The sequence below is a fragment of the Gavia stellata genome, chromosome 16 (assembly GCF_030936135.1).
Source record: "Gavia stellata isolate bGavSte3 chromosome 16, bGavSte3.hap2, whole genome shotgun sequence".
Lineage (NCBI taxonomy): Eukaryota > Metazoa > Chordata > Aves > Gaviiformes > Gaviidae > Gavia > Gavia stellata.
In genome coordinates this window covers 21,963,292-21,988,194 of record NC_082609.1, presented here as the reverse complement: position 1 = coordinate 21,988,194, position 24,903 = coordinate 21,963,292, and the positions used below count along the sequence as shown (strand labels likewise).

At 54.9% G+C, this 24,903-nt stretch overlaps 2 protein-coding genes across 2 annotated transcripts in view; both read left to right on the top strand.

The window, feature by feature from the left end:
• Positions 1-3,490: 3,490 nt before the first annotated feature.
• Positions 3,491-10,534, top strand: HBEGF (heparin binding EGF like growth factor). The gene is made up of 6 exons (XM_059825532.1): positions 3,491-3,533; positions 4,065-4,235; positions 6,686-6,863; positions 8,912-9,067; positions 9,180-9,272; positions 10,286-10,534. Exons 1-5 carry the CDS (start codon positions 3,491-3,493, stop codon positions 9,250-9,252), a joined length of 621 nt encoding a protein of 206 aa, XP_059681515.1. The 3' UTR covers positions 9,253-9,272; positions 10,286-10,534.
• Positions 10,535-14,940: 4,406 nt separating this feature from the next.
• Positions 14,941-24,903, top strand: part of PFDN1 (prefoldin subunit 1) — a 32,756-nt gene continuing 22,793 nt past the window's right edge. Inside the window, exons 1-2 of the mRNA XM_059825424.1 lie at positions 14,941-14,994; positions 15,182-15,348. Of these exons, the coding sequence (XP_059681407.1) occupies positions 14,962-14,994; positions 15,182-15,348 (200 nt within the window). The 5' untranslated portion in view covers positions 14,941-14,961. The remainder of the gene's footprint in view (positions 14,995-15,181; positions 15,349-24,903) is intronic.

The window sequence follows — 24,903 nt, the reverse complement described above, 5'->3', positions numbered from 1 at the left end:
CGGCAGGCAACACAAACACCCGGCCAGCACGGGCGGGTTGTGCTGGAACCCACCGGCCCTGGGCAGGATTCAGCCCCAGGAGCAGCCCAGCGCGGGGCCAGGTGCCACCACAGCTGAAGTCACTTTTCGAAGGAGCGTGGCTGGGCGCGCGCTGGTCCCTGGGGTGCTGGTACCCACCGCGCAGCGGCTGGGCCGGGAGCTGAGGCTGAGGAGCTGCTGGTGCTGAATCTGGCCCTGCGGGGGGGGGAACCCCTCCCCATCAACCCCACTATCCCGAAGTAAAACCAAACCTCCCCCGTGCCATCCCCTGCCCCATAGCTGACTCCTGGGGCTCCTTCCAGCCCTACAACAAGCTTCACTCCAGCACCAGCAACTGCCCAATGGGGCTGGCCTCATCCTGCCCTCCCTTTAGTGCAGGTGGGGGGGTGAAGGCAGCAGCCTGTGGCATGGTGGGGGTGAAGCCATGCCAGGGCGCTCCGGGTGCCGAGGCATCCCCCGGCCATGGGCCATGTGGCACGGGGTTCGGCTTAGGCCACCCCTGGCTCCTTGGAGACCCCCAGCTCCTCCAGGAGAGGTGTGGGGTGGGGACAGGGTGGTGGTGGGGCAGGGGGAGTCCGGGGAGGGTTCGGGGCTGGGGTCAACACCCGGATCCTGCTTCGCTGGGGTGTGATTCCCCCCTGCGGATGCAGGAGGGAGGGAGCCTGCCCGGAGCGGGGTGGCTGTGCGCTGAGGCGGGGCACACGGTGTGGGGGGGGTCACACACGGCTTGGGGGGCTGCGTGGCATGGGGGGTCACAGGGCATGGGGGCAGTCACACGGTGTAGGGGGGAGCAGAGGGTCTGCGGGCTCACATAGTGAGATGGGGGTCACATGGAGTGATGGGGGTTCCCACACCGTGATGGGGATTCCTGCGGTGTGGTGGGGGTCCATGGCGTGGGGGGAGGGCCCCGTGGGTGGGGGTCACACTGCGTTGGAAGTTACACAACTTGGGGGAGGTCGCATGGCATGGGGAGGGGTCGCAGTGTGGTGGGGGTCAGATGGGGGGGGTCAGATGGCATTGGGATCACATGGCAGGGAGGGGGGGGGTCACACAGCGTGGGGGGGTTCACATGGCATGGGGGGGTCACGTAGTAGGGGGCTCATGTGGTGGGTGGGGGGATCGCATGGCATGGCAGGGGGTCACAGGGTGTGGGGGGGTCAGACAGTGGCGGGGGGCAGACCTCGGAGGGGGGGCCTACCTGGCCAGCCATCCCCTGGCTCTGCCATGCCTGCCCTCCCCCAGCTTCGGGGCTGCCACTGGCCCCCCCACCCCAGTCCCCCTCGCCCGTGTGGAGGCCTGGGGACTTCGGGGTGGCCTTGGTGGGCTGCCCTGCGCCCCTGCCCTACCCTGTGCCCCATCCTCCTGTCCCCAAAACGCTGTTACAGTGCTCCCCAGGGCCACCCTCCCGGGGGACCGATACTGCCCACAGGGCCGGATCCTGGCACCACCTCTCCCTCCGCCTTTGGCCCCCCAGCCGCACTCCCCGCACCCCCCCAGCCGCGCTCCTTGTGCCCGCCAGGCTGTTTGCTCTGCGATAGCAGCGTGTGCCCAAGGTGGGGGCCGTGGCGCAGGGGGGGGTGCCTTTGGCCAGGGTGGGGACACGGGGAGACCCCTGGCAGCAGGACCCACATATGAGGAGAGCCAGGGAGGCCCCGGGGCACCCAAACCTTCCCGGGGGTCCGCCTCTCCCTCCTGTGGGGGCTGCCCCAGCGTGGCCCCCGGCACAGGATGGTGCGTGGCGGGCAGTGGGGTGCAGGAGGTGGGCAGGGGGTGGCTGCGGAGGCGGTGGGAGGCGAAGGGAGGCAGAGGCAGGGGAGGCTGTGGCAGGCGGAGGGGAACAGGCGGCAGAAGACAGCGAGGCAGAGGCAGGGAGACAGGGGGAGGCAGGCAGGAATGGCAGCCTGCAACCCCCCCCTTGCCCGCTGCCAGCCCGCTGTGCCAACAACCTCCCCGGCAGCTGACGTGAGCCGGTGCCTCCCTCTCCCGAGGTGCCAGGTCAGCCGGCAAACGCTGCTCGCACACGCTGGGCCTCGGAGAGGTGGTGGGGAACTGGCAGGGGGGAAAATGCCATCCCCACACAGGGACCTACCTGGGAGCCACCGCGTGGGGCTCCCCAGCGATGCAGCCCCTCGGCCGGGCCACCACTGACCTGCCTCGCTCTGCTGCCAAAGTCCTTTGGGCTACTGATGGCTGGAGGAGGCGGAAGGAAAAACATCCAGCAAACAATTGCAAAAGTCAAGTCTGAGCAAGGAGGAGGGCGTGAGCGAGGGGGGGGGTTTGCCAAATCCGGCAGTATTCCTTGGAGACGCAAACAACAATAGCAGGAATATTTAATTGTGCCTTGCTGAACCCAAACCGGCAGTGGGACTGGGGGCTCAGGACCTCGAGGAATGAGCAATGGGCTGCGGCCAACCCAAATGTGAGCTGGGACAAGGCTCTGCACTCGCCTGGTGCTGGCGTCAGCAGCATTTTCTGGGCCATCACCTGGGCCGAGGGCGAGGCCAAACACAACAAGCAGTTGCCAGCGCGGTGAAGGGGACAGAGAAGCGCTGGCAGCCCCCAAATGCAAAGTCCCCGGGCTGGGACGGAGGAGACAAGAACAGCGGCTGACTAGGAGGGGATTGCGAGATGAAGCCGTGACTGAAACAGTTGGGCTCTCCAGCGGGGCACAAAGGTGGCCTCGCGGACAAAAAGGGTCTCTGCCACCATCTCAGGCAGCCACCGCCACCCCTCTCCCGTCGCCTGGACAGGGTGGCATGTGGCTGGGAGTCTGGCCCCTGTCAGGGGTGCCACCCCATCACCGAGGCCAGGGGGAGGTTTTAGCTCTGAACCGTGAGCTCCTGCCTCTTGCCTGACCCTCTTCTTGCGGGTTGCGCTTCCTCCTCCCGAAACCTCCCGGGCCACCTTCGCCTCTAGTCCCGCCAAGCTGGCGGGCGCCCTGCGGCAGCACCCCACATGCCATGGGGCACACCGCACTCCCCCCCCCCCTCTTTTTTCCCCTGCTTGAGACCAGGGAATAGTGTTTCCAGCCTGCTCCCCCATAGCCACCCGCTCCCCTCCGCAGCCTTAGCGCAGCCCTAAGGGGACACCAGCCCCCCCCGGGCTCCCCGCACCCAGGCCCGCAGCGCGGCGTGCCCCGGGTTGGGGACGGGGACAGGGGGTGACACCGGGGCGGCGGCGGCTGATGAGCCCCCCCCCATCCCCCGCAGCGAGGGCTGCCCCCCGCCCCACGGCCCCGGCGGGACCCCCCCCCGGGGTGGCGGGGGAAGCCCTTCCCGGGGGCGGGACCGCCGGGCAGCCCCGCCCCGCCCCGCCCCGCCCCGCCCCTCCGCTCGCCGCCTTCTACCCGCCGCGGGGCCGCGGGGCGGGAGAGCGGCTGCTGGTGCGGGGCCGAGCGGAGCGGAGCGGAGCGGAGTTTCGGCGGCACTGGGGACGCGTGTGCCCGCGGGTCATGGACGGGCGGGCGGTGCTGATCCACGCGCTGCTGGCGGCGGGTACGGACCGGGGGGGGGGGTGGTCCCGGGCGCGGGCAGCGCGTCCCCGGTGCTGGAGACGCGTGGGGAGGGTCTCGGAGATGGGGGGTGGTGGTGGGCACGGCTCCGGTCGCGGGTGGCGGGGCACGAGCAACATGGGAACGGGCAACGCGGGCACGGTCCCGGGTGGAGGGTCCTGGTTCCGGGCATGGGTGGGGGGAGACGGGAAAAAATCGGCTCCTGTCTAGGTCACGCGTGGGGGGCCCCGGTCCCGGGCAAGGCGGGGCACGGTCCCGGGCAAGGCGGGCACGGCCCCGGTCCCGGGCGGCAGGTCCCGGTCCCGGGCATGGGTGGTGGGGGGGAAACGGAAAACTCGGCCCCTGTCCCAGTCCCGGGCAAGGCGGGCACGGCCCCGGTCCCTGCTGGAGGGTCCTGGTCCCGGGCATCGGTGGTGGTGGGGGGGAAACGGAAAACTCGGCCCCTGTCCCGGTCACGCGTGGGGGTCGCGGGCAGAGCCAGCCCGCCCCGCCTGACCGTGCCCCCTCCCCGCAGTGTGCTCGGCGGCGGCGGGCGGGCTGGGCCGGGACGAGCTGCACAACGAGGTGCTGCACAAGGGCGGCAGCGGCGCGCCGCTCCCGGCCACGGCCCCGCTGCTCGGCGGTAGCCCGGAGAAGGAGGGCGGTGGAGCGGCCTCGGGGGACGACCTCAGCGAGTTACCGAGAGGTACGGGCGGGCGGAGCCGCTGCAGGGGCGCTCGGGGCGGCGGGAGGTCCCGGGTGGGGATGGGGGGGGTCGGGGCGGTTGGTCGCGGAGGGACCGGGCTGGGCTCAGCCCCCCGGCTGCTCCTGCTCCGCTTCGGAGGGAGTTGGGGAGACCCCCCCAGTCTGTGGGGTACCGAGCACCCGTGGCAGCAGCCCTGAGTGGGGCCAGCGTGTGGGGCACTAGCACGGAGCAACTGGGCTTCGGCACTCCTCGCCTCGTGCCAAGGGCTGTCTGCGTCCCTGAAGTCGCTGGCATGGGGGTCCCAGGGCTTCCCGGGCCCCCAACTCCTTGGGCACATGGAAGGCAGAGTCCTTCTGGGGAGCACGGCAGCCCCTGCCCGCAGGTGCGCAGCCCTGGCCGGTGGGCCAGTGCTGCCTTCCAGATGGTGGCCACCGGCGAGGGGATGGCTGTGACTCAACCCGCCGCCTACACACGGCTGCTCCTCATACCTAGGCAGAGTTAGTCAGCCGGCGGTCCCGGCTACGGGGGCGTTGGGGACACTGTCGCTCTGTTAGGCTCGCTGGGCATTCATGCTTGGCTCCTCTCCCCCGGCTCGGGACCAGAGAGTCTCCCAGGGCCTCTCGGGGTGGGATGGGGGGCCTGTCACAGGCCGAGAAGGGTGACCTGTACCTCTGCCTTGCACATATGACATGCTGAGCTAAGTAACCTGGCACCAGGAGGACAGCGATCTGCCCCGTACAGTTCATCCTCCCTTTCTTCCGTGTTTTTCTTTGCTTTCTGGCTGTGCCATCAGGCTGTGAGAAAACAACCTGCAAAACCGGGCTGACCCCTTCACATCCAAGGGGACGCAGCCCCCGGGAAACACCGTTACCCCTTCCTGCTGGGAGGGAGATGCTCCAGCCTGCTCCTCTGTGCACCCCCTGAGGAGGGGACCCCGTCCTAGAGCGAGCGATCTGGCAGGTGTGGGCTGACCCTCGTCTGTGGGGCAGGCTGAGGGGATGGGGGATATTTAGTTACTGAGGCTGCAGCCTCACGGAGCACTTTCTCAATGCCTCCAGCTGAGCTACAGTCAGAAAAATTTGCCTTTTGCATTGAAGGCACCTTCCTCTGTGCCGCAGCCCCCAGGGTGCCTGAGTAGAGGGGAGCGGCAGCACCCCTCTACCCACCTGGGCTGGAGTAGTTTTCCTACCAGTGAGATCTTCCAGATCTTCTCTGGCTGTCCTGAGGGACAGAGCCCAGGGGAGGAGAGGTGGTGACAGTGGAGGTGGCTTGGAGGGTCAGCAGCGCTGTGTGTCCCCAGTGGGAGATAACCCCCAGTGGAGGGGACGGGATAGCCTCTGCTGCCAGCCTGGGGCAGAGCCCCGGGCCTCACCCGGATCCTGGGGGTTTCTCCAAGCCACAGTTTCCTGGAGTATCAGTTTTCTCCAGGCGTAGCGTGAAGGATGTCGAAATAGCAAAATAACTTTGCGAGGCGTGCAACCAGCGTGCCGCCGCACGAGAGGTGCTCGCCGGGGAGGAGGAGACGGGCTGGGTTACGTCAGGAAGTGGTTGAGAAGGAATTAGGCAGGTTACAACTCGCCAGGTTAGGCTCGGCCGCCCTCTCCTCCCCGAGCAGCGCAGGGCTTAGTTCATATTTCCCCGGGCTCACTGGAGTTATGAAGCACCGTGGTTTGGGGGGGAGCTGAAAAGCCCCTCTCAGAGCAGAGAGCGCTCTCTAGCATCTCGGCACCTTGCGAGTTCAAGCTGGGGGCTGATTCTTTTGGGCATCTGCACGTCTTAAAACTATTCCAGTAACGCTGGTTTCGGTCCGTGTCCAGGCAAGGAGCTCAGCGCTCTGGTTCCCACCAACCCAGCGGGGAGCTGGCCTCGCACCAAAAGCCACCGGTCTCTGCACCGCAATTAAAACATACCTTTGTAATTCATGGGAACGATGCCTTCGCTGTGTCTTTGGCTCTGCAAAACCAAAAATTAAGCCAGGCTTGCTCTCTTAATCCTGCTCCGGGTGTGCAAGGCATCCTTGTACTCGCAGGAAGGAGAGTCCATTGGAGCCCTGAATAGGGTCTTACAAAAGAGCACGCTCATCAGGGAAATAAAAGCCAGATAAAGGGGCAATTAGCAATTTTCTGTGTTCAGTGGAAACTGGTGCATATAATAGCCACATTTGAGATGTTTAAAGCTCTGTTCCCCCCTGCCCCCCTCCCCATTCCTTCCTTTCCTTGAGAATTGTTCTTATGAATCGGAAAGGCCATGATATTTGTGAGAAGCTGAAAAAAAAAAAAAAAATGGAAAAAAACCCCCTCTGCTCGGGGGCAGATCGCTGCACAAAAGGCTGCGGGAGTGCCAGGGCTGAGCCGGCTGCAGCAGCCCGAGGTTTGCTGCTCTGCCTGCTCTTTGGCTGGCACACAGAGGTGGTCTGACCGCTGTTTTCTCCTTCCCAAATTGTTTTCCAGTTGCTTTCCTGTCAAAGCCTCAAGGCTTGGTTACTCCCAAGAAAAAAGGGAATGGGAATAAAAGAAGAAAAGGCAAAGGCCTGGGGAAGAAAAGAGACCCGTGCCTGCGGAAGTACAAGGATTTCTGTATTCACGGCGAATGCAAATACATCCGAGAGCTGGGAGCTCCCTCCTGCATGTGAGTTTTTGGCCTGTGCCTGTGCCGGGGGAGCCTTAGTCATGGTTCCTTCAATTCTTCGCGCCGGGCAGAGGAAGAGCGGAGGCGGTATTTTTAGTGCATGTTCCCTTGTCCGTGCGGGGATGGCTCTGACTTGGCCTCTTCCTTGTACTACTTGAGCAATGTCCATCCCCCACCAAAATCCGTCGTGGACTTAGACCCAGCGTCCCCCGCCAGCGCAGTGAGCTCCAGCTGAGCTGCTGCACGGAGACCTGCGGCGCCGGGGTTCGGAGGACAGCGAGCAGGGGCTGGGGTCTTGCAGCCAAGGTCTTCTGGAGGTCTGGTTTGCGAGACCCTGTCCTGACTCTGTAACCCTGCGGCGTCCCCCTCTCCCTTGCTGCTGCCAGCCTTGGCTGAGAGCTCGGGGCTCCCGCGGCTGTCGAGATGTACTGGTGCATGCAGGAGGAGTATCTGTGCTGTGGCACCAGCAAGGCGGATTGGAGGTAGCAGCTTTGGGGACAGTCTGCCAAAGCCAAGCCCAAGCTGTGCCGTGCCCCTGATGAAGGACAGGGCTGTGTACCCCCCCTCTCCCACCCCCTGGGATGCAGGTAGAGAGCAGGGACTAGACGAAGCAAGTGGAGGAGAAACAGTTTTCCTGCTGCCAGGGCACCTGGATCTGCACTGCTACTGCAGGAAATACCCAGGAGTGCATATCTGATGCCCGCTGATGTGGGCAGGGGCTGAGCTGGCAGATATATAAGAGGCTTTGTTCTTCGCTATCAATCCTCTGAGCCTCCTAGCCCTGCACCTGGAGCCTGGAAAGATAATAGCTCCCTGGCTTATGGTGCCCACAAGATCGCACGCCCGGCAATCTGCAGGGATCAGGCTCCACATAGCTCCTTGAACCGCTTAGTTTAGCTCTGCATGGAAGCTGTCATGAAGTTGGGCCCTTGCACAGGGGGCTCGGGACTGCCAGCAAGAGGAGATCTCTGCTGGCTCAGCTTGGGCTGGTGACCCAGTGCGATGTGGGGTGCAGTACCCCCTACCTGGGACTGGGACAGCCAGGTGTCCCCTGCCCAGCCTCCTGCCCTTCCGAGATCCCTGGGGCTGGGGGAGGACCTGGGACGTGGGCAAGCAGGAGGGGGCCGGCTGGGGCTCTCCAGCCTGGTGGCCCATCCCTGGGTGACATCTCCCTAGAGCCATCGCGGGTTTTAGGAACAGCGGCCAACTGCCCCAGTCCCCTCCGATAATGAGGCCTCGTGTTGGCTGGTGTCACTTGGTCGTGGCTGGCTGCCCGTGTTGCTGGGTCTCCTGGATCGTTCCTTCCTTGGGCTGGTCCCCAGAGAGCGGGGTGGGTTGAGGATGCTGCCAGGCTGGGACCTGCACCGCTGCCTTGTGCCCGGCCTCGCTGCCGTGGCGGGGAGGTGACGCTGGCACGTGGTGGTGTTGCGAGCTGGGCAGGAGGCTGGGCTGAGAGCTGGTCTTGGAGAGAAGCTTGAGGGTCAGTGGCACTGGGTATAGAGGTGTATATATATCTGGTCCCATCAGTGCGCTTTGACTCATGGGGAGGGTTGGCAGCCTCGCAGCTCTGCTGAGGAGTGTTATTTCTGTTACGTGAGTAACTTCTTGAGTCTGCAGGGAGGTGGCACCTCTCTGGCTGGCAGGGTGTGCAGGGACAGCCTGCTCCAAGGAAAGTGCTGAGCTCTGGTCCAGCTGCCTCTCCGCTCCCTTGCGTGGGACTTCCCACTTCCAGAGGTGGTCTGGGCAGCCTGGCTCTGCCCGGGGATGACTGGGAAGAGCACAGACTCTGGTGCCTTCTACTGGGGGGAGCTCAACCTTTTTAGGAGTCTTCACTTGGTGCTTGGGGCAGGAGAAACTTAATTTACCAGTACCAGGGAGGTGATGGTGACACCAGACCTCCCAGGTCAGGGGAGGGGGACCAAGGGGAATGGGCAGGGTGCTGGCTAAGGCTGAGCAAAGAGGCAGCTCCTTTCCATGGGGGTGTGAGGGACTCAATGACCTTCTGTGCTTGGCCACCACCAACCTTTAAGACTTTTCTTCTCACCCAGATGCCAGCCGGGATATCATGGAGAGAGATGTCACGGCCTCTTGCTGCCTGTGGAGCACCCCCCCAGCGCATACGACCACACCACAGCACTGGCTGTGGTCGCTGTCGTCCTGTCCTCCCTGTGTCTTGTCATCATCGCAGCCCTGCTGATGCTCAGGTGAGTGGGATGGGGCTGAGCCATTGGATCCGTGTCCCTGGGAAGAACACATGCAGGGGAGGGTGGCAGGGGCTTCTCCATCCTCTGAGCATCTCTTTGCTTGGCCTCACAGGTGTCACAAGAGGGGTGTTTACGATGTAGAAAATGAAGAGAAAATCAAGCTGGGCATCACTGTGAATCACTGAGGATGCCGGGTGCTGGCGAGGTGAGTCCCTGGCCAGGCATGGGGCAGCAGTGGGGCTAGTGGGCATCTGGGGGCTCTGCTTGTTCACGCTGGCTGGGACCGCTACGTGGATCCCGTGCCAGAGCCAGGGGGGAGCTGAAGGTAGTTTGAGCCTGGAGAAGCAGCTTGCTGGATTTGACCTGAAAGCCTGGGCTGCCCCGTGGGGCTCCGAGCCCTCTTTTCTCCCCTTCCTGCTCAAGCCCCTGCTCCTGCCACCCCCAGTCACCAACACCTCCTGCTTTCTAATCTTAAGTCCCTGCTTTGCCCTGTCACTGCACGCTTTGGGGATGTTTGGCAAGCAGGGAAGCTGCTTCTGGGTGGTTTTTTTTTTTTTCCCCTCTTGTTCTGCTCCCTCTCTGACCCTCTGAGTCACTTCCCCTCCTTAGATATTGCCTCTATTAATATACATATACAAAAAAAACCCTTCCTTTTCACTCCCACTCTGCTTATTGCTTGCACCAATGTAATGCATTGCAGCTGGGCACAGGGGATCTTGCTGCCAGCCCCATGCGATGTTACTCTGGCTGGGTGGTGGGGTGTGCTCTGCCTCAGGGGTGGCCGGGTGCTGGAAAGCTTGCAGACTTCCTCTGGTCTGGTCCAAACCCTGACGTTAGATGTGCCCATATATATTACGGCTACTTCTCTTTTTTTAAAAAAGAAGAATCTTTGTTCTTTGTGAGGATGAAGTAATGCTTTCAAAGAATTTCTGTAATGTTGGTAATAGTGTTGGGGGTGGGATTTTTCGCAGTTTATAGAAGTTGAATTTTAGGAAAGGGGATTCAACACAAGGTTTTCATCACCATCCTGTCTGCCCTGGGGATTATTGGGGTGGATGTGTCCAGGGGGAAAAGTGCTGTGGTCTTGGCTTCGGTGGCCACGAGGGCTCTCCTGCCAGGCTGGATGGGATGGGCAGCTTGGCCCCGCCATGCAGGAACCGCTCCCCGGGCAGAGCATCCCAGGGCTGGGTTGTGAGCTCTGCTGCTGCTTTCTTGCAGGGGTCGGCACTAACGCACTTCTACCTCCTGGAAGAGGCGAGAGCCGCGGAGCCAGCGCTGTCCCTGGGAGCCTGCAGCATGGCAGGAACCCGCTGGAGCAGCAGGATAGCACCAGCTTCGGGGCTGGTCAGGCAGCAGCATCACTGCAGGGGAGCTTCATGGCCATCTCTGGGACAGAGCGGGCTCTGGAGAGGCACTCACCGGCCGGGTGGCTGCACGGAGGCAGGAGGGACTGGCCAGCCGGCGGCAGAGGGGCTCTCTAGCCGCTCTCTGTCCACTGCGGTGCATGCCGAGGAACAAACTGTGAAAGGCGAGGAGACCGGGCTTGGGGCTTTCATAGGTGCAGGAGGGGTGGGAGGGTAACAGCTATTTAACAAGATATTTTTCATTTTAAATTATATATTTATTTTAGATAAACTGTACATAGTATTTATATTTATTGTAGGTCTGGCCCTGCATCCTTCATGTAGGTCAAGATGACAGGGTCAGACCTCCCTTATTTTTTAAGTGCAATGTAATATTCTAATAAATAACACTTTGTTACAAACACTTGGCTTGTTAATTTAATGATGGAGGTGGAAAGGAGTCAGACCTCTGAAGACTGCATGTAGCAACATGCCCTTGCTAGCGGGGTATTGCAAACAGTGGCAGAGATCCTGAGTGCACGGCGGGCGTCACTGGATCTGCTTGTGCCATCCTTGGGGAGCAGCGTGGTGCAAGGGGGTGGTGGCAGGATCTGTCCTGCAGGAGCCTGCAGCCAGGCCAGCCCCATCTGTGTTTCTTGGGAGATTTGCGTCTTTGCCAGCTGATGCCCTGGGAGGGATGTGATGTTTGGGTGTCTGCTCATTAAGCAAAGCTGCCTCAGATATGAGTGAAGCCACTCTGGCCACTGTGTGATCCAAATGGGACTGATTCCTGGTTTTAAGCCAGCATTTGGCTAAAACAATCAGGAGCTGGACTCGCACCTCCCTTGCAGGGGATGCCAACAGTTCCTGGGTGGCTGCAGGCTCCTGGGGCTGGGGTCATTCCAGCGAGCATCATTTCAGATGGTGGTTCAGGACTGATTCCTGACTTTGCAGTAAAAATAACCCCAAACCACTTATTTCCTCTTCCCTGATCTTCCCCAAGGGGAGCCGAGATTAGGGTGAGATGCCAGCTCTAGTAGAGAGCCTTGAAGCAGAGAGAAAGGGCTTCCCCCCTGCAGAAAACCTGCTTTCCTCCAGCCCCTTTCCCTTCCGCAGATGTCAAATTTCAGTTTTCAAAGGGGAGTGCTAAGCTACTGCTTTCCATTCCTTCTCCTACAATGTGCACTAAAGCCGGGCCGTGAGTAGTCTGCAGAGCTTTTTGGCCTAATTTAGCTCTGGTGAAGTATGAAATAAGCTTTATGCTCACTGGGGGAGGGGTTGCTTAGGAAGTGAGTGTGTACGTTCCTCCCTCTTGCACAGCCGGTGAGTTTTGCGATAGCAAAACCTGGGGTGTGGGAAGGGGGAATGCAGCAATATTTTGGCTTTCTAGTGCTTCCTGAGATAGAAGGCCTAAAGTACACAGTTATGGCAGATGGGAAGCAGTGGGTGACAATGGGCACCCTTGTGTGTTATCACCTAGAGAGTAAAAGCCCCAGCAGCTCCAGTGGCCTGAGTCCCAGAGCCAGGGAAACAAGTTACTGGCTCTGCTTTGTGCAAACTTGAACCTTAATGCTGTGGGAGTGTCAGTTTAACCAGAGACTCCAAACTTTGGCCTTTTTCAATGTCTATTAAGCAAATAATGCCTCCAGCTGCTGTGCCCTTCTGCTCCAGGTTGCCTGGCTGTATCCCTGCCTTGCTGTGCTGCTGCTGCTCCCCTTCCTGGAGTTGCTCCCTGCTGTTGCCTTTCTGCTTTGCATGGTGGGCAGTTCCACATGCGCAGGGCTCCATGCCACCCTGGCAGGCACTGGGAATAGCTCCACTGGAAGGCTTCTCTGTAAGCAGCTGGAATTTCTGCCTGGAGCCCAGCTGCCCTCCGCCCTCCTCCCCTGCAAGGCCGTGTTCTGGTCCACTTTGCTTCTCTGCAGGCTGAGCTGCCCACAGGTGGGAATTTAACAGGTCAAGAGGTGGGAAACGTATTTTGGAGATGTAGGAGTGGGAAACTATCTCGGTCTGTGAGCTGGCTCCCTCTGCCTCACTGGGCTGGGAAAGGCTGACAGTCCTACGGATGCTCTCTTCCCGGCTAAGGCGGGGATGAAGCCCCCGGGGCAGCTCCCCGCGCAGCTGGTCAGGCAGCAGCATCACTGCAGGGAGCTTCATAGCCATCTCTGGGACAGAGCGGTCTCTGGAGAGGCACTCACCGGCTGGGACTCTGCTTGCTCAGGATGTCCATGCACTGTGGGGGGAGGCCGGGCTGCTCGTCTAACTGTGGCTGCAGGAATGGGGTCCCAGGAAAGCAGTCTCCACCACCCTGCCGTCCCCCCCGGACAGGAGTGGGCCACCACGGCAGTCAGCCAAGCTGAGCACTGGCGGGGGGCCTGGTGAAGGCAGGCGGTGGCCTCCAGCAGCCCCAGCTCAGCAGCCTGGCCTTTCATCCCCGTCCGGGCACGGACCCAGGAGTACAAACACGTCACCAGCTGCAGCATTTCCTGACTGCCACGGTGTCAAGCCCACTTGCTGCCTCTGACACTGACTCCATACTGTGACCTCTGGCACCTCCCTTCACATCCCTTTGATGCCTGTGCCTGGCTTGTCTACGGGTGACAAAACGTGTGCCCAGCCACTAAACGCCATCACCCAGTGCGTCCCCCAGCCCCCTGCCTGGGCTCACATGGTCCCGCTGTGCGCAGACACCACTTGCTTGGAGGAGAGCCCTGCGGCTTCTTCTCAATCTCTTCTTCAGAGGGATGATCAAAGCTAGGAGACCTCCAAAATCCCAGGTGTGGATTTAATGAAAGATTGCAATATATTGCATTAGTCAATTTAATAACCAATTCTCCCCTGCCAGCCCCAGCGCCCTGGCAGCCATGTTTCAGTGCCTTTGGCCATCACAGTGCGGCAGGGGTCAGATGGAGGGGGCAGCAGTTCACTGGAGCAGGGATGAGGCAGGCAAAGAGACACCCCAAAAGTGGCTGAACCATCCCCGCTGCCTCCCTTCGGAAGCAGGCAGCAGCCCTGCACGTGACTCCATTTGGCTGATTTGCCTCCTGAGTGGGGTTGGTGGCTTTCCCCAGCTCCTCACCCAGCCGCTAAGCCCTGAGCCTGGAATGGGCTTTGCCACTGTGTGGCATCTCCCGTGGGTTTGCGGCCACCGCAGAGAGGGTGACACAAATCCCCCTGAGTGCCTGCGGAGTTGGGGGCAGAGCGGAAGGTCTCGCACCAGTGTGCAGCTGCCCTTGCAGGCAGCGGGGACTGTTCCCCAGCTCCAGCTCTCTACTGGGTGAATAGCAATGCCGGGGGGCTGGCGGGGGGGCAACTGCAGCAGCTGGAAAGAGCTGGGGAAGGCACTGAAAAGGATGGCCTCGCTCTGAGAGCTGGTGGCAACAAGAGCTGAAAGTCCCTGAAGGTCAGATCCTGCGTTCTGCTTTTTAATAGGGGTGTTGCAGCAGGTTCCCCTTGCCTGCCTCTGGCTGCAGAGCAGCACGCTGGCCACTTTGGTTTTTGCTACCTTCACCCAAAAGGCATCTGACAGCCTCATCATGATCTCACCCTTTACCCGAGCCTGTCTGGGCAAGCTCCAAAGAAAGCTCCGGGGCTGGAGGGAGTGACGGTGATTCGTTTGTGGGCAGAGGCAGGCCGCAGGGTGCTGAGGGCAGCAGGCAGCAGAAAGCTGTCGCTGCAGGAGACGCAGCAATGCCACCCCCTCCGTGGGGAGCCCACCAGCCCCCTGGGCCTCTCACCACCCCACTCGGTACCTCTGCCCGGCAAGCACGCTGTGATTTCAACCTCCCCTTGGCATTTCACTGGATCTGAGGTGTCCGGCACCCCCAGCATCTCCACAGGTCTGGAGGATGAGGCTGCATTTTGCAGCACTGCTCTGGCTCTGCTTTTAGCACCCGTTACTGCTTTTTGGCCTGCCCCTGGTGCTCGTGCTCTGGGGACCCTGGGACCCTCTCCTGGGGCCGGCTGGGGGCCCCCATGTTGGTGCCGGTGGGTGGCAGGGGTGGCTGCTGGGCTCCCGAGCCCTGGCAGGGCTCCGCCAGCTCGGGCAGGGGCGGCCTGGCTGCGGCAGCCATCGGGAGGCATTAGAGCGGGCAGCGGAGCGGGGCAGGCACGTGTCCCCCACGGCTGGGGCCCGCCGGGCTCGGAGGGCTCCGAGGGCACCCCAGGGCTGCCCGGGGGCCTAAGCCGCGCCCGGGCCCCCAGGGCACGGCCGGGCCCGCCGGGCTCTCCCCTGGCTTCGCCCGCGGCGCGTCCCCCTCACAGAGGCCACGTCTCGGCCGCCAGCGCGGCCCCCACCTGCCGCTGAGGTGGCCGGGCCAGGGACACCCGCGCGGGTCCGGTCCAACGGGGAAGCCTCGTCCCCCGCGGCCCGAGCAGATGTCCCCGACCCGTGAGGGGACCCCGCAGCACCGCCCCACTCCCGTGAGGGGACCCCGCAGGCCTCGGCGCGCCCCGCCCCCGCGGGCGGCCCTCGCGCCCAGCCCCCGCGCTTGCGCAGCAGGACGCGGTGCCGGCGCTTCCCCCACGGCGCAGGCGCCCTGCGGAGACAAGATGGCGGCGCCCGTGGACCTGGAGCTGAAGAAGGTACAAGTCCCTCCGCGGCGGGCGGCGGGTTCCCTCCGTGTCCCGGGTGGCGCCTGCCCGGTCCCCTCCTCCCCTGCAGCCCGGGGCCCGTTCGGCCCCCCGCCGGCCGGCCTCAGCAGCGCGGGGCAGGCAGGCTGCGGCCCGTTAGGGCCGCCCCTCATCGCCGCTGCTCTCCCCCCCCCCCCAGGCCTTCACCGAGCTGCAGGCCAAGGTGATAGACACGCAGCAGAAGGTGAAGCTGGCCGACATCCAGATCGAGCAGCTGAGCAAGACGAAGAAGCACGCCCACCTCACCGACACGGAGGTCATGATGCTGGTGGACGAGACCCGCATGTACGAGGGTGTGGGGAGGATGTGAGTACCTGCCCGGCCTCTGGCCGGGGCTGCCTTGCAGTGCCGAGAGCGGCTGGCTCCCTGCTTGGGCGTACCTGGCTTCTGCAGCGGAGTGGGGGAGTGATCGCGGCCCTGTGCACAGGGAGACCCCCCAGCCTTCATGTGTAAGAGGCCTCTAGGCTGCTGCCCTGGGCAGGAGGCTCTTCCCTTTACAAAGAACATGCCAGCTTTTTCTCAGCATGTCCATTTGTTTCATTTTTTTCATTGTCTTTCATTTTAATTCCAGCAATCTGCCTGGGAATGCAGCAAGACTTACTGGGTTTTATCTCTTGGGGTTAGCTACCAGCTGCCTTGAAAAAGGACTGTTATGTTATTGGCTTGTGTGGTTTTCCTTGCTGGCTTCGCTCCTGGCCATGATGGTCTTGTCTGGCACCTCTGGGAAGTTTGTAATCTAGACTAGTAGAGCAGCGTGCTAATGACAGACAGCATTTGTGAGAAGGTTCTCACAAATCTGTCCAGCTTCAATCATTTCCAGTGTAGTTTACACCAGCCTCCTTAAAAAACCCCTGTGCACAGTTCATGTGCTCAGGGCTTTGCTCGCACAAATGTTCTATGGAAATGCCCTTTGCAGTATCGTCATAGGGAATGGATCTAACGGGTGTTGCCTGGATTTTTTTAAACCCTTGGAAAAGAACATAAAGCTCGTATGGGTAGTCCCAGTGCACTCATAAAGATGTGCTTCTGCACATTGGATGGCTGTCAAAAGAAACACCTTAAAACAGAAGTAATGTGTTTTGATTAACTTCCACAATGTGATTCTGTTTGACTTCAGCAGCCTCTGATAGAAGACCGTACAAAGTGGTTTCAAATCTGAATGCATGCTTACTTGATAAATATCACACCGGATTTCTGTGTTTCTGATTTGAGAGTACTATGATTTTTCTCTTGTGTCTCCTGTGAGTTGGGTAACAGTGATGACTCTGCTCAGCTCGGGATGTGGTTTTGCGAAACACTGAATCTGCTCTGACTGCTGCCAGAAGGGGAGACTGTATCAACCTCTTCCCCACCCTGTGTTTACCCCACCTCTTTGTGTCAAAGTGGATGATCACAGGGCCAAGCGGTGAGCCAGGTTAGACTACAAGTGCCCTGATCCATCAGACCATGCAATCTCCAGATTGAGTTGAAGGGAGGTGGCAGGACTGAGAAGCCAGGAACTGTGTGTAGTTTGCCCTTTGCTGTGAGTTTTCAGATGACATTGTACCTAGGCTAATGGAGGTGTTCAGTGTGACAGAGTCCCCTTCTTGGCTCCCAGTAAATAAACTTTTCCGTGTAGGTGAATTAAATGTTGGTTTTGTGTGGGGATGCTAGTGCCTGGTACCTTAAAAGGAGATAGGTTTTGGTCCCTTGCAAGAGGCAACAGATTTGACCGGGGAAGGCTGTAGGTGTAGCAAACACTTGTGTTTGGAGTAGTTATGAGACAACTCATAAGGGTTTTTTCTGTTTGGTTTTGTCACAGACTAGACAGACGAAGAGTAGAAGATAATTCTGGAGTCAGCAGTTTTTTAGAGCTTTTTTAAAATCCAAAAGTACAGAATTCTTCCCCTATATGGAGAATTCCCTCAAGATACCTTAAAAATGTGAGTGTATTGGTCCTTATCATAAAGTAATCCTGCTTGTAAATCAGATGCATGTAGCAGATGGTGTTTTTGCGCTGGCTGAAATGCATTGTCTTGCTTTCTGCTTCTGCCTCCCACTTAGGAGTAAGAGACACTTTTCTTCTTTGTGTCCTAAAGCATTTATGTTTTCTCTGTGTGCAGCAGCTGTGGGAGTGACAGTCTTCTGAGGAGTCGTCTTTTGCTTACCTTTCCGTGACCAGACAGGATGTCTTGGTCTCGCTCCTCAGGGATGGCAGAGGCGCCATCAGGAAAATATTTGCGTTGTGATAGTATTTAAAAGCTGAACTCTTCATGGGCTTTGTTGTACTAGTCGCTATGCAAATATAGATTAAGAGAGTGCTCTTCTGAATACTACTCATTCACTCTTTTTAATTTTTTTTAATGCTTTGTTTTTTTTCTCCTGCGTTAGCTTAGTACGGGATTTCTGTGAGCTCTGCCTGTTCTGGCCGTGGGGCTGAAGGCTGACTTGCCAGTTGGCAGTAATGCTCTGGTGTGATCTGTGTCACTCCCTAGTGTGGAGAACATGCATGCACCGAGGACATGAGGCTCTTCCTGGAGCCCGCTCCAACCCCTAGTAGAGAATTTATTGCTGAAATCTGGGCTTTTAGCAAAGCAGGCTAAAGCAGCCCTTGAGCAGGAGTTAAAATCCAAGGGCAGTCTGGCATCTTGTGTTCCACTGGAGACCAAAGGAGGTGGTCATCATGGTTCTTCTGGACATACAGGCCATGCTCTGTGAAGTGGAATTGCAGATTGTTTAATTTGTTGGCTTCATTGGCTTGCACAGATGTAGGAGTTCAGCCACCAAAGGGATATTTATGATGTCTCAATTTCTTTTGCATAGTCTAGGATGCAAATGTTAGAGCTCTAGTGGGTTTCAGTTATCCAGAAAGGGTGGAGGTCTGCATCAGTGTTAAGTCTGATTATCGCTGCTCTTCTGATGGCTTGCTTGAATAGCTAAATTCTTTAAGTTTTGTGCTTCTATTCCTGTGCTCAACTTTTTTTTTTTTCCCCCCCTCTTTTTTTCTTTGTTAATCCATTTAAGCTGCTACTTAGAATCTGGCTTCTGACAGAGTTTCTCTGTTTTTTCTCCAGATTTGGTGGTTTGGGGTGTGTGCAGGGGGCTAGTACATACACTTTTGTAGGATAAGATACTTCAGGTCTTCGTGGAATTTGAAGGCTTGAGGAACTGTGGTGATGTGCTGCATCCTGGGAGGAAGTTTGCGTAGTTCAGTACTTGCTTCTGCACTACTTGGAAAGCAGTTGTGCGGTTTTTGTTCTTGGAATCCCTATCTTGAGCCTCCTTCCTTTCCAAGAGGCTTTCCCCGCACTGCTGGTGAATGTGAAAGTCCATTTTTCGTTCCTCAACTCGGTCTCTTTTTTTTTTTGGTAAATATTGTCGTGTGTATAATATGCGGGGCTCCATTTACTTTTGCTATACTATTTTTGGTTTGACACAAGAAATGTCAGTGCCACATAGTATGAGATGATGAATTGCTGTGTACTGTACATATCCATGAGGCTGGGATATCATCTGAGTGGTGGCATCTTGCCAAATACATTTCAGTTCTGTTACTTCATACTCTTTTGAAAGGTCTGTTACGTAGCCTGAGACAACTACCACTATGCTGGACTTCTGCTTAAGCTATTTGTGAACTGATATCATCATATTGCTTTGAGAACTATGCTGAAAGTTTAAGCTTCAGAATTCTGTCTGAATATTTTGGACCTTTCCCTTTACATTCTTTTAACCCATAACCTGGACAAGATCCTTATTTACAGAAGAAAAATGTCCGGCACTTGTGTTAGGCGCAATGAGGAGACCACTGCAGTTTTTCATACCATGCCAAAATAGATAGTCAGTTTTGGTTTGATAATGCTTTATCATCAGTTTACTTCTACAACAAATGGGAGAACACTTACAAAAATAAAATATAAGAAAGTAGAAATCAAGCAAATATTGTAGCACAACTTTATGTTCAAGGTTTTCTGCAAGTATATTATTATAGCTGTCCTTATAAAATGACTTTGTGCAAGTAGAGTAGTTTATGGGGACAGCTGTAATAATACGATTTTGACTTTTTTTGTTTAAGAGCGGTTCAGATTTTTGGTGGTTAACCATACACAAGTGAAACCTGAGGGACGATTAAATGTTCTTGATTGTTCCTGGGATTTAAATGCATTCCTGCTTTTACTGTGATTCTTGGTTTGGTTTGAAAATGAGACATCGTAAATCATTGTAAGCTCTTTCCTGAACCCCTGAAGACAGCAGTTACTACGGCACGTAGCTCAATACAGCTGCAGTAGCTGCATTTTTGCATTTCGTGTGTGTGTGTGAGATTGGTGTTTGATTCTACCAGCACAAATCACTTCAGAATATGGTAGCTGTACTGTGCTTCCCGCTCACATTTCAGAAAACTCCCAAGGAACTGAAGGACACGCAAGGCTTAATCTCTATGGTTCAGTTACTAACTATAGGCTGGTCTGTGAAATCCGAGTGGCTTCTCTATCACCCATCTCCTTGGGTAAGGCTTTGTGCAGAGTTCAGCGCTGAAGCTCAGCTGCTGGGAAGCTGACAGGTGCTGCAATGCTTAAATGAATCCCCGAGACAAGCACGTTGCTCTCAGCCTCTGGTCAATATGTAGTTTATAATCTTGAAGCTCCTCTGTCCAGCTATTGAAAAAGGGAAGATTTTATTTTCCACAGTAAGTCCGGTGTGTCTAGTAAGTACAATCAGGCGCTGAACAGCGAAGAAAACAAGATTGGTGTCCAGTTGCTTGCTACTTGACCACTCTTTATGCTGTATGTTGAACAGCACAGGGCTGTTGGGAGATGGTGCGTGAGGAATCAAAGGCTACGTGGTGTGACGCGTGTGCATAAGCCATAAGGTTTTCCAACACCCCGTTGGTTTTCATTTAAGGCTTTCTCGATTTTGAACTGCTCCCTTTTGGCGCAGCCTGAACAACGTTTTTCAGTGTTATGTGTGAGTGGGTCTATAAAAGTTCGCAAGATCTTTTGAGAGAGCTGTCACAGAGAGCCAAAATCAAAACGATGCACGCAAGGGTAACGCAGTAGTAGTCTGTACGAGTGCCTTTGACTTGAGCAGTGAAGTAAGGGGCAGCAGATGGTTGTCATCCTCTTCCTGGCTGATCGGGAGTGTGAGAGGAGCACAGCTGGTCAGTGGGCTTCATCGTTATCTGCTGGCAATAGTGGGATACTCGGAGTCTGGACTCCTGGATTCTGTTCCAGATCGGAAAGAGAGCTTGTTCTCTTGGGCACAGGCTCGTTTTCCAACTTGGCATCTTCTGGCTTCCCAAACATGCTCCCTCCCGCCCTTCCCCCATTTAGTTCTTGATCTTATTCCTGCCGCCCTGGGCTGCTCGTTTGTAATCTCCTGGATATCTTGGTCCAGTTATAGCTCTCCTGCCCTGCTGCTCTACATAATTTCTCCATGCAATACTGAAACTTCAGAGAAGGAAAAGATTTCCATACACATCTTGCATGCAAGATGTGTATCTGCCCAGTTCTAGGAAACAGCTGCATTTCTTTAAAAAATCGGCTTTAGACAGAGAACTGGTGTAGAATGGACACGTCTGGTAAGTCAGTGTTTGTCAAATGTATAAGTAGCAGAAAAAAGGGTCTTACAATAAAAATAATAGCTGACTTAAAAAAAAAAAATAGGTGCTTTACTTAGCCCTACTTGAAATAAACCTGTTGGTTATAGTTCCCCCACCCTATGTGCATTGTGATAGATTAGGATACAGCTTTTCCTTGATGTTTCTCTCCCTTGCCTGGAGACATTTAACTCTTTAGGAACATTTTTCTGTTGGGACTAGGGGTATGACATTCAGACAAATCCGTTCCATTCATCTTTTCTTTATCCCTAACTCTTTACCTGCCTGTTATCTAGACAACACAGAGGAAGGAGCTACCTGAGTAAAGGTAGACATGACATCTAAACTGAGGAGGTAAGCGGCAGAGACAAACTACTCACACAGACTGCTGTTGTAGCTAGAAGAGACAGTTTGATCTGCTGTGATCCAGAGGCAATGTGCTGTTACATAAATGCCACAGCCTTCAAGAAGTCTTGCACTCGCAGGGCAGCAGTTTGGAGGTCAGACTCTTGTGGGGAGCGAGGGCTGTAGCAAGGCACCTTCGTTTTGTCCCTACCTCCAGAAAGAGAAAATCTGGGGTCTCTTGCAAATGCAACCCATCTGTTGCTTCAGTGGTACAGAGTTATTTTTGAATACATGCTAGACAAGTTTTAAATGTTTTGGGGAGCTTGAACTGCTCCTGCTTTTGTGGCTTGCTGTGCGAAATGACTTTGCAAAAAAATTAGGGAACATGACTGTCTTATTTCTGAAGTTCTCCAAGCATTTGACATGTCACTCTGGTGTTCTGAAACAGCAAGGAAATTCCATTTATTTTAATATTCAGTGGATTTAACGTACTGTATTTTGAGCCTTTTCCCCCATTTTCTAAAGGAAATGTTGGAATCAAGGGTTAGAGTCCCTGGGGAAATGCTGAGCGCTTCTTTCAGAATATAGGCCTGTTTCTCTGGTTTCGCGTGGGCACTTACACTTAGCTTTCCTGCGGCAGAGGAGAACGGCCAAATCGCTGGACCAAAGAAGTACTGGGAGAATCCCTGTGGTATCCCTGTCTTGCCTGGGGATGCCCTTCCAGGTGGGGCATCAATGAATATCTAGCTGGCAGGGCAGGACGTGACAAGGTCCCCAACACTCAGAGCCCGCAACTGTCGGGTGGAGATGTCCCAAGTCAGTCTCTGGGCTGGTATGTGTGTGTCAACATAATATACACATTTTATGTGGAACAGCCTTAATACAATCGAGAAATCTAGATCTGAGCATCCTCTGACCTAGTTGCCTGTTCAAAGCCTGAAAGAAGGAGGGTTTCGTTCATGACCCCTACATTAAAACACTGAAGTAAAATATGAGGAAAACAATCCTGTGGGATGAGATCGCTGTTTTACACAAGTTTGATACAGAGATGCAGGAACCGAAGTGCTGAACTCGGGAATGCTACAACTGCTGTCTTGAATTTTTATTTTTGTTTTCTCCAAAACTATTTGCTGAATTAACAGAGTGTTTCAGCCAGTTTAAAAAAAAAAATTAAAAAAAATAATCAGGCTTTCTGAGAAGAAACGATTTTCCAAAACAACATCCAGCCTTTTCAGTCCACAAATGCTGATTCTAAAAAGTTTATTCTTACTGATTAGGAAACAACAGTGTGATTGTTTTAGTGCTAGCTAATTTAACTCTAGCGTCCAGAAATATCTCTGTATTAGTGTTATGCTTGAATTCTTTTGACTTGGTTATCTTTACATCCACTTCTGTGGTGTTTTGCTGTATTGCTTTCTTTGATGCTTTGTTGTAGCAGGATTTGCGATGTTCGGAAGCCAAGGCTGTGCTATTTAACAACCACAAGCCCATAGTTGGGTTATTTTCTTCGCTTAGCACTTCAAAGGTTTCTTCCTGGGCAAGGCACAAAGCTTTTTTTTTTTTTCTTTCTTGTAACTGTGGATGGATTTGCTTTTCCAAAGACATGTATCCTGATTTTGCTAGTTTCCCTGTATAGGTTCTTAGTGAAGGGCTGCTGCTGAGAAGGGTGAACATAAGTTTGCCTGTCACAGTATAGCCGTATCTCCATGTCACTTCATTTACTACTGCAAAGTTCACCTTTCTGATCACAGAAGATTTACCAATAGAAAAAACCTTTTTTTAAAAGAATTTTTTTTAGGATTGGTTGACCAGGGTGTTCACACCCACGTTTGCTTGTTTGTGTTTTCCTAGATGCATGTTCATTTGCTGTTGTGGGGAGCGTTTTTTGTGGGGTTTTTTAAAATGTTCTTCCTTAGGAATTTGTGGGGAATTCTTAAAAATACAGGAGACTTTAGAAACGGATCTTGATTTCCCATTATTGGGGAAAATTGTTTCTGTTTTCTGCTGCTTGCAACTTTTAAATATGGTACAACCTAGAACGCAGAAAATCTATTTGAAGTGCATCTGCTAGTAGGCATGCTGTAGTCATTTAAGTTTCCTTTGCTTCAACAAGCTACAGGTCATCATTGCTACATAGTAAAAGATTACATTAAAGCAAAATTAGAAGATAAAACCACTAAACCAGGGGTATAGTGAGGAAAAACTACTCACGGAGATTTCACCTCCATGAACCGCGGTCACGTTCGCACTGTTTTCCCCACATGGTTTGAATCTCAAATGTCATTAATTCCTGTATGAGAGGAGACATTTGCTTTCTTTAATTTATGTCAATTGAGCCTTCAAAAAGAATTGATGATGTTCTTTAAAAGCAGATCAGAGTACTATTTTATTATTTTGGGTTGTGCTATATTTAATACACACTTAGAGGTATATTCCTGCTTTCTTTTTTTAAAGAACCAAGCATGAACAATGGTATAAATCTACCATCTAGTTAAGTGTCTGGCAATGCAGAAACTGCTGTTTGCAAGCTGTGTTACTATCTTGGCTTGAGGTAACGTAATATGCTGTAGCTATTGACAGATTCCCCCCCCCAAAAAAAGTGAAACCTCAATGTAAACATGGCCTGAAGTGCAGAACAAACCCCATTGCCCCTCAGCAGGGCGGGATGGACGTGTTGGGCCGGTCCGTGGAGAGGTTTGAGGAAGCAAACAGTGTGGCACTTTTTGTTCTCTTCCTTTAGCTCCTTAACGTAAATAGGTTTACGGCTTACAAATGTTAATCCGAGTAAAAGTTACCCTTGTTGTGGCCTACATAAGACTCGGTTTGGACTGCTTCCAGCGCTGCTAATCCTGGTCTCTGTGCGTGCTCCGGTGCTGAGTTTGCACAGCTTCTGCTGCCCACCAGAGATGCTGCCAGCGTGCTTCAACCCATGTCTCCTTCCCAAACAGCTCCTGGTGCATTTCCACCTCTCTGAGTGCAGTAGTAAAATGACACATGAACTATAAACTGCTGCTCCTGGAATGTATTCATATATAATCCTCCCGATATAAGCTGCAGGATTTGTTTTGCTTTAAGGTATGTGCTGCTTTGGTGGGGGGGAATAGTTAGGTTTAGCTATATTGAGAGTGACCCAATGAGATGACTGACCAGTAAAGTAAAAGCAAACATAGGCAAAGCTTCAACTCATCTGTTCCAACTCCATCTGTTTCTGAGCAAGCTCTAGTTAAGGCATATGATCTGTTGAATGGGAAATTCAAAATCAGACTGAAAAATGTGAAACCCTTAGACACGAAGGGTGGCAGCACAAACTATAATTAGTCATGATTTTCCTTTTTTTTTTAATATTGCTTCCTTGTCTTGTTTGGAACTGGGTAATTCATCTAGGATGACTAAAACTGGAATTTGCTGGGGTATAAGCACTGCCTGTTACGAACTGCATAGGGAATCATTTACGAAAGCATAAGCAGACCCTTGGAGAGTGGAAGGGGACTGCTGGGTCCTTGCACTGGTGCACAGCCGGCTCCTGTTCAATCAAGCTAGATTGCTTGGGATCAGCTCGTTGGAAGCCTCTCTTCCATTGGCTTTGAATGGTACTTAAAATGCGGTAATCCCCTACTGAGTATGCTCAAAGCTTGAACAGCAGTACAAGTTCAGAATTAAAAAGCGTCTTTAAATAGATAAGGGCATGACGGGGCTTAGCCCAACTTTTCTCATGGAGTAGTCTAATGAAAACGCTTGGTTTCAAGGAGCGGGATATTCCATGTAAATGACTGTGCTGTGTTATAGCACGGCATGTTAGTTTTTTTAGAAATACAGTAAACATCTTAAAATAATGTTAAGGCTTTGTACAAAGTTGTTACTTTTCTTTTCAGTATCTTAAGTTTTTGTAGAGCGTTTCCCAAATGCAATGGGAACCGTAAAGCTGAAGTTATAATGGCCCTTTG